Here is a 9,254-nt window from a genome sequence, read left to right on the forward strand (position 1 = left end):
CTCGGCTCTTGGCCGCGAATAATTGATCTTTACTCCGTGGAGTGAAGTTAGCCGTGAGCTGACGCGCACAACCAGCGCCGATCCGTTGGCGCGTGGGTACGAAGCCCGAAGCTGCTGTGCCGTCCAAACAATCCGTCGGTTTTTGCTTATTCGTAATGTTCCTCTTTCGTGATCAGAATTTTCTTGAATGCATATGTTTCGTCAACAATGAATGAGACGGTAACAGGATAATCATATTACCCCTATTATGTTTTCATAGCAATTTGTGTCTAGCGGCAGGCTAGAAACTGATCGCTACGACACGTATGTATGTATGTACCACCGATGGTGTACGATGTATAATACCCACTCTACAGGTTACAATTAGATAGTAGCCAGAAATATTATGATATATTTTATAATAAAGTTTGTGTTTTAAATATCAAATGGTATGAATCGAATATTGACAGTTTAGAACGTGGCATGAGCGTATTAGCAAATGACATATTGTTTTATGCAATCATAAAAAGCTCATTCTGACTAAAGATTAATATTGAAATACGAATGTTTCTGTAAATTTATGTTTTTACAAATCAATTTACAAAATTATTGCGTTGTATTTTGTATACATTGCGTATAAAATGTTGGCGAAACTGAAAGTCTATCACGCCATCTGCAAAATTATACGGTGCAGAGATGTTTGTTCACTTATGGACAGGTTAGATTCGTGTGACCAGACACGAATTTCTTAAAATACGATAACACCTTAGGAGATTTTAGAATTTTCACATTTTTACGGATGATGGAGGAGGTCGACAATATAATTATTCACTCGTTGCGTCAAATAGGCTGGTGAGTTGCATTTTACATACCTAGTTATATACATTCATTTGACATATGACGTCCGCTGCGTTTTGTTATGAGCAAAAGTGGGCGGTATTGTTTATTTGCGTCCAATGTAGCATCTGAGTAGTCGTGCTTTGTTTTCTGCGAAAACTTCGAACTTTCAACATACTGTATGAAAAACACGAACGAGGGTCTTAAACATTCGAGTGCTACTGGTATTTATTTAAATTTTACCGGCTAGTTTTGAAAAACACATAAAAAAAGTTGGATAATGATATATAAAATATATGCATATGTATATGACATACGTGCATTTATGGAAGGTATATCTATTCATGAAAAATATGTAAAATAAGATATATGATATTCATACACGTTTGTATTCAATAGCTATTATTAACAGAAGATGTTTAGATAAGTTTTATTATATTTTAGTGACATAAAAGAGAATATAACGAATCTTGGTGGTTTTACCACAGAGTTAGTGGTAGAAGCAACGATAAGATGCTTAGATATAATAAGGCCAGGTCTTGGAGTATCTACAATTTTACCTATAAATATGGCAGCCCGTTTTCGATTAGGTGCTACACTCGCTCAAGCATGTGCAGTAAGATTTAAAAAAATAATATCATTGTTTATGTAATTATGTTGTCTAAGTTTAACTAATCTCAGTTTAAAAATTTAGGATTTAGGATACAAAGGTGATATTGGTTACCAAACATTTCTGTATAGTTCAGAAGTTGATTTGCGAAGAGTGTTCATGTTTCTCATTGAAAAATTACCAAAAGAATGTGATAAGACCTTAAATGAACCAATTAGCAATGTTGCATTATTAGAGAAGTCTATAGCAGCAGCAGTATTGCAAGGCCTTTCAGTCCCATGGTTGCCACATTATTGTCATACAAAGGGATTTAGGAATAGAGGCAGAGCAAGTGTCCCTTATGTGTCTATAAGTTTAGAGGTACCGACAACAAAGAGTGAAGAAGGTAATTAGTTCATGTGGATTTAATGTTATTATACATCTAAATGTTTGACAGAAGCAGATAAAACTTTTATCATTGCAGAGTATCAAAACTATTGCATACACTATTTGCAACCTGTGCCTAAACAAGTGCAAAATCCACAATCCTTTCTACCTTCTTTGATATCCTATAATGCAAAAGCTCTTCATCCAAAACCAATGAATCTTCTTGATCGAATAAATTGGTTAAATAAAATACAGAGTGAAAAAGCTATTGATACTAATGCATCCAAGGATGCCAATGTTCTCAACAGGGTCTCAATAAAAGATACAACGTTAACTTCTAAAGTAAGCTTTTTAGAACTAATATGGATATTTGTAAAACTGGTAATTCATAAGAACAATATCATACTTTACCATTAAGATTTTTATTTTGTATATAGCAACTTCAGGCAAAGGAAGTAAATGTTGCAAAACCTGTGTTACCAAAACAGGAAACACTAAACAAAGTAAAAAAACAAAAATTAGAAGTGGAAAAAATAAAAGTAGAGTGTGAAATTCTTAGAAGTAATATGGAAGAGTTACAAGATGAAATTAAAAAATTAAGCACTAGTATAACGCAAATAACGATTAATTATCAAAACGAGGAAAAAGAATTAACAATAAACGAGGAACAGAAAAAGATTAAAGTACGAATTTATGATTTACTACAAGATGGCGAAGAGAGCATTAAGAAACTGGAAATAGCGATAGAAAGTACCACCAACAAATTAATTAGTCTAGGTAATCAGTGGGAAAAGCACAGAGTACCACTAATTCAAAAGTATAGGCAAGAAAGAGAGAAACATTCAACAAAAGCTGTAAGTACTATCTTATTAGCAAAGTGTGAAGTTCAAATCAAATACCTAAAGTTAGAATTCTGTATATATAAATATAGAGTGCAAGCCAAAAGAAACTTGATGAAATTAAGTTACTAAAAGAGAGGGAAAGGGAACTTCAAGAGGAATGTCGCAACAAAGATCAACAGTACTCACAGTTGGTGGCGGAAGTCCAAAAGCTTCCTAAAGAAGTAAATAGATCCGCGTATACTCAACGAATTTTAGAAATAATTAATAATGTTAGGAAACAAAGGGACGAAATCAATAAAGTTTTAGCTGATACACGAGAAATCCAGAAAGAGATAAACACGCTTACAGGCAGAGTGGAAAGATCGTTTACAGTTGTTGATGAATTAATATTTCGGGATGCAAGAACGAATGAGGCATCGAGAAAGGCTTACAAATTATTGGCTACACTTCATTCAGATTGTAGTGAACTTGTAAGTTTAGTCGAAGAAACAGGTGCCACTATAAGAGAAATTAGAGACTTGGAGGAACAGGTATTGTCAGTTTATAACAAAATAACTATATGTATACTTGGAGGTATACAACGATATATATAGTTAGGTAGTAAACCCAGTGGGTTTATAAGTGGAATCTTCTTTTGTGGGCCTAATACCAGCTGGTTTTCGGACTCAAGACAATCTTCAGTATTTAAAAAATGCTCAGAAGTAGCAAAAAAAAAAGTAAACTATGTAACTCAGAAAAGGGAAATATTCTTTGTAGATCACTAGACCCAAACTCTGCTGAGTTTTACTATCTCACTATATTATTATCTCCATACATGTATTAAATATCAAAACTGGACATTCGAACTAATTGTTATGAAATGTAATTTTTTCTAGATTGATTCTGAATCTACAAAAAATGTTGGAGCTAACTTAGAGAGAATAACTGCTGATCTAAAACAAATGAAACAAGAAACAGCAGTATTAACTGCACAATTACAAAGTAAATCGTCATGATTGTTATACAATTTATGGTACTACAGAACGAGTCGTTTTAATTACGACCAGGTAAAAATACAATTAATAGAAAAAAAGAACTGCTCATGAATATTAACAAAACCTGAAATCTTGTATCATTACATTGCAGAACATTCCTTGCAAACGAAAACGATTATTAATACAAAGACCAAATTCCTAGAAATGTAAAAGCTACAGAATCTAGTAAACCTACTGCCTATAACACAGTCTTCATGAGTCTGTCGAGACTTAATTGCTGAAAATGTACCTTGGTCTGAACTTATGTAATATTAAATCTGCTTGAAATTGGGCCAAGCATACAACATAAACTCATTCAATAACAATGCTCAAAAGGGAACGTTATTTGTTACAGAGCCTAATAATTTTTTAGGATAAAGTTTAATTGTACAATTATCTTTCATATTTCCGTGGAAGAGGCGGCTTTGGAGAAAGCTTCTAAGTGATTGTGTACAAAGTATGGAAGATAAATGACATGTAATATATTTTTATTGTCTCTTACCATTTTCATCCTTTGAAGTTCTGTTGAAGTACAATTTATTAAATAATTTGTAACTACAAACTTTTATTCATTCTTTATGACAACATTAGACATTCAATTGCTCGCCTTTCCAATTGTTGGTGGTACATATTCTTCTTCTTCTTCCAATTTTTTGAGTTTCGTTTCTGCATTATACATTCCAAGAACGCGATCCATTTCCGCCTTCTCTTCTGCTTGTAATTGCAATATTTTCAATTCTATTTCCTCTTCCTTATCAAAGAATGTCAAAATCATTTCCTTCTGTTGTATCTCTTTCTTTATTTTCTGTATATTTTCCAGTCTAGCTTGCACTTTTATTTTTTGTATTTGGCTCTCTAGTACTTTCTCTCTGAGCTTCTCCCACTCAATGTATTTCTAAAACATTAAAAAAATATATTTAATTTATTACCCAAAATATATATTTGTTCTTTTGTTGGTTGGTCAATGTTTTAATATACCTTTAACTGTTCAGCTATATCTGTATCAGCCTGTTTATCAATTGCAGACTTGACTTCATTTTCTAATACTTCAGTTACATTACCTGTACTGAAATTTTCACTTTTGAAGTTGCTTAGATTAGACATTATGTTCTCAATCTGACTGCTGTTTTCGGTTTCAGGAAAGTTTTCAGTATCCTTCTTTATTAAATCTAAAACTTCTTCATAAAGAACATTGTGTTTTACATTGTTCAACCATTGATCCATTAGATTTCTTATATCATCATACTTTCTATATAACATTAAACCTCTTAACTGACATGTTCTTCCTAATGTATTATTCATATGTTTACCATAAAAAGCCAATGTTTTTCCAACTAAATCACGTGGATTTGTAATATCAAAATGATCATCGAAGAAAGGATTCCTAAGATATTTTACACGTATCTTGATTTCTTCTTTGGAATCATCCACTGGGGCTGGTGGTTCTGGCCAATCATTGGGTTTATCCAAATGTTTGTAACAAGAGTATAAGCATAATGTGTTAGTGATTGGATTATCGAAGTCTTCTTGTAACATGGGTAAAACAGCAATTTTTGCAGCATTAGCATAGTCTTTTGCCTTTATATATTTGTCCATAAGTACATTGTAACAGTGATGGTCCGGAAAAATGCCATAATTAAGTCTATCATGTAAGACATATACAAGTTCTTCCGTACAATCATTATTCAACAAATATTTTATAACAGCGTGATGTGTTGACTCTAATGTATTCGATGTTTCACTGCTACACCGCAAATTGTGAAGTAAGGATAACAATTCCTTCACTTGATATTTCTCGATTATCGCGTTCGCGAACATGTCAACATCAACCGCGCTGACTTTTCCTTGCACATTTTGCTTCTGTTCTAATTCCAAGAAAAAGTTTTCGGGGTGAATTTTCTGCAGTAATGGGGCCTGAAGCCGTGCTTGCCATGCTTCGTCACACCGGTACGCTTCAGACAAAAATAATCTTCTGGGTACTACCGTGTCTTGCAATACACGGTAGCTTCTTCTTCCGCATCTCAATGTTTTTAACATTATGCGTTTTTTTATTGTCAGTGATTCATAGCTTCATACAATATTCTTTCTAAGTTTTGTTAGATATTTGATAGGTTAAAATAAGTCTTATCAAGATATATAATTACATCGAAAGTTGACATTGAAATTCTATAATCTATAGTAATATTAAATGATTTTCACTTACACGTTTTAAATCGTTTTATTTCTTTTCTAATTTATGAGTAAATTAAATAGTTTGTAATGTGTACATTCACTTAAATAGACGGGTACAACACGGTATTAACAAAGCAGCCAACTATGGAGTGTGAAATAAACTACTGTTGGTTAGGGAAGGGATAGAATGAACATTGATGAACAAATCTATATGGAATCATTTGAAAATAATAAGAAAGTGACAATAACTTGGAGATTTCCCCTAAGATAGCTCCTAATAAATAATACCAAAGCAATTATACAGATATAATAAGTAGATTTATTTTAAATATGTGGTACTGCAGACAGGATATAGAATAGAGACATAGATAACATCTTATGGGACTTCGTGTCACATGTTCTGAAATACCGATTGTGCAAAAAATTCAGAGACATTCTGCTGCCCTCTACGTTATGAGAACGGTGCATTCGGGAATTACATTCAATTCAATTCGAAGCTATCCACAAATTCTTCGTGTGTAATATAAAAATATAAACGTATTAGAAAGAAGTCTGACTTCGACCCAACTAGAGCTCAGCTAGTCAAGCTTTCTTCATGAAAAATAGTTTTGATCTATTATTTAACTGGTAATATCTGTTGTATTGTATTTCATAAATTTTGGCATCATTGTCAAATGGACAAGATATATTTATCATAGATGGCGTTAGAGAACCATTGGAGGATTGAAAACTTCGAGAAGACGAGAGCAAAATTAATACTTTCGATCTATTACGAAGTGGAATATCACATTTACGAGGATAGTGTGTGTCTCTTTGTTTCCCTTTCATGATAGTGATTCCCCCCTGAATTAATCTCGGGTGCATATAAGAAAATATATTGAAATATAATTCGGCGGTAAATATTCTATTTCGTTCAAATAGAAAGTTGAGCAAGCAGGAAAGCGACCAATCCTCGCGTTCTTCACCAATCGACGCACCAATCACAGGCCTTATACATAACCGAATCAACCAATGACAGCCAGTCAATCAGCCTAACGGTCATTCGGCTCAGGGAAGCTGGACTGATTAGACGTGTGGTGATCTCGCTCGTGGCGAAGTAAGTATTATTACTTTTTACTTTAAATTATTTATGCTATTAGTATCTACATTACCACTCTATCGTTACATTTGTTTAGTATCTATTCAATTCAATGCAAATAATCGTAAATTAACTCGGTATTGCTGGATAAAGTGAACTGGTTTCACGATTTCTGTTCCCTCCCGGTACCAATTAGTATTTACGCAGTTTTTGTTTAATTTGCAATCTTTAGCAATACTCTTTTAGTCAATAATTGTTTCGTTGTGACTCAGTCATTGTTAATTTAGTATAATTACTCGGTATTAACGTTTATTTTCTGTTCCAGAATTCCGGCTAGAAAGAACGCGCCAACGATGCCAATCCCATTAGACGCAATTTGGCGGGAAGTTGGTGAATTCTGGTGATGTATTACAACAAAATAGTTTATATTTCACTAGATATTTTTGTTTTAGTACATTTTTACTGTTTTGACCGTAAACTTGATCGCGATTTTCTGATTAACTGTGCTGAAAGCAAACAAGAATTTTTTCGAGAAATATTTCGCGTTCAAATACGCAATTGAAGCATTCAATATGGCTTCTTTTTTGACCGTTAGGAAATTTAAACTGGAATGTTCCAGAAGTTTCAATTCGAATACTCGTAGTTTATTGCATCTCGGTCGCGAAATTGTTTGAATTTTAATCATTTTTCGAGTTTATCATTATGATGTCATCGTATTTGTACTTATATACGGTTTCGGGTGTAAGTTTAATTATACATATAGAAGCTACGTAGTTTACGATGCTCATCGAAGCTCAAGTAAATATCGAAGCTTTAATACTTGCAATGATTTTCTCAATATTTATAAAATTCGGTACGCGATGTAGACAGAAATAACGGACATTCTTAAACTCTAACAAGGAATGTCTTTAATATAATACATTAATAATAAATATATCTCAGTAATGAATATAATATATTGAAACATTCGAGAATTATTTTGGAATAGTTTTTAACTATGGTACCTTTGCGTAGTTAAATTCATATTTGAATATTTATCGTTGAATGGCAGTATTTTTATGATGCAAACACTTGGTAGAATATAAAAATAAAAAGAATAAGCCGGTGCACGTGCGCCGTATTGTATTTCTTTTCCCCCCTTTTTTCCACAGTATTTGGTGGCTGCGTGCAAGGCGGTCGAGTCGAGTCAGTGTTTGTTTACATCGAAGTTTTTTCTGTTTATGCGGAGCGAACTGGCGCCGATTAGGATCTCACCGGAGATGTGTTATGGTCTTCGCGGAACTAGAGTCAGTGTTTGTTGCGTATAATCTAAAATTATTTTCAGAGTTTCGGGACACTCTTTGCTTTGTGTGTCGCGAAAGTAGAATCATTTGTTCGCCGGTTGAGATTTTCGGTCGCGATAGTTTTTTATTTTCATTTTTTTTCTACTTGAAAGTACTCGTTCGCGAAAGTAGAGTCAGTGCATCACTGAAGTGGATGTTTTGGGCGAAGCTCTACAAATAGAAATTGTAAGTATCCTAATATTTTATTACTTACACTGTTCAACTGAAACAGCTAGAGTTTTGAGAAGAGGTTATTACGTGTCCTGTTCCTTTGTTTCAGATTTATCAGATGCTGCATAAGCGACCACTACAGAGAATGTTCTTAAGCGAAGCTACACGAGTTTTCGAGATTCTTCGAGTCTTATAAGGAGCTCTTCTATCATCGGGTGAGTCGCATGCTTTTATTCCTCCAGTCCCCAATCATGTCGTAGGACGATTAGTCCGAAGCGACACGGGCGACAGGTTGTATACGTGCTTTTGGCGAGTACAGTGAACGCGGATATGCAATCGTACGATTGTGTATTCGCGAGTAGTATTTGATCTGTTATTTTTCTTAGTTAGGTTAGGGTCTTCTTGTACGCCGCGCTTATCATTAGTAATATAATTCATAAATATTTTGTATTCAAAGTATATTTATGAGTTAAATATTCAATGTTTGATATGATGCAGACGAAACCACATTGGATATTTTGCATTTTTTTTAGTGCTGCAATTTAACATGAAATCTTGACATTTCAAGATAGAGCGATCTATTATTTAAATAATTGTTATTTTTTTATTAATTGAGTATATGTCGTGGTAGTACGTTATTCATTTCACTAAAAAATGCAGTAATTTGAAGATGATGCGTATAATAATTTCATTGTAGTCATTTCAGTATATTGTATACTCATTTTCATTTATGAATATAGCATGAAATAGTTCTACATAAAGAGAATAACATAATATAGAAAATACAATAAATTCGCAATGGCCTATAAATAACGGTCAGCTGATAAAAAAAATAATATTCATATCATTAATGTGTGCAAATAA

At 33.3% G+C, this 9,254-nt stretch overlaps 2 protein-coding genes across 3 annotated transcripts; one reads left to right on the forward strand and one right to left on the reverse strand.

Annotated features, from left to right (window-relative positions):
* The first annotated feature begins 763 nt into the window (after positions 1-763).
* On the forward strand, positions 764-4,242 carry LOC107186256 (coiled-coil domain-containing protein 22 homolog). The gene is made up of 8 exons (XM_015574085.1): positions 764-831; positions 1,261-1,432; positions 1,511-1,811; positions 1,869-2,134; positions 2,230-2,646; positions 2,724-3,164; positions 3,510-3,680; positions 3,760-4,242. Exons 1-7 carry the CDS (start codon positions 779-781, stop codon positions 3,627-3,629), a joined length of 1,770 nt encoding a protein of 589 aa, XP_015429571.1. The 5' UTR covers positions 764-778; the 3' UTR covers positions 3,630-3,680; positions 3,760-4,242.
* On the reverse strand, positions 4,237-5,870 carry LOC107186257 (28S ribosomal protein S27, mitochondrial). Of its 2 annotated transcripts, XM_015574087.1 has the most exons (3): positions 5,851-5,870; positions 4,626-5,733; positions 4,237-4,542 (listed from the first exon to the last, which is right to left on the reverse strand). In XM_015574087.1, the coding sequence occupies exons 2-3, from the start codon at positions 5,682-5,684 to the stop codon at positions 4,243-4,245; spliced, it is 1,359 nt and encodes a 452-aa protein (XP_015429573.1). In that variant the 5' UTR covers positions 5,685-5,733; positions 5,851-5,870; the 3' UTR covers positions 4,237-4,242. The 2 variants fall into 2 exon arrangements, with proteins under 2 accessions (XP_015429573.1, XP_015429572.1); XM_015574086.1 differs by lacking the exon at positions 5,851-5,870 and having other exon boundaries at positions 4,626-5,760.
* Between the last annotated feature and the right edge of the window lie 3,384 nt (positions 5,871-9,254).

The sequence above is a fragment of the Dufourea novaeangliae genome, unplaced genomic scaffold (assembly GCF_001272555.1).
Source record: "Dufourea novaeangliae isolate 0120121106 unplaced genomic scaffold, ASM127255v1 scaffold64, whole genome shotgun sequence".
Lineage (NCBI taxonomy): Eukaryota > Metazoa > Arthropoda > Insecta > Hymenoptera > Halictidae > Dufourea > Dufourea novaeangliae.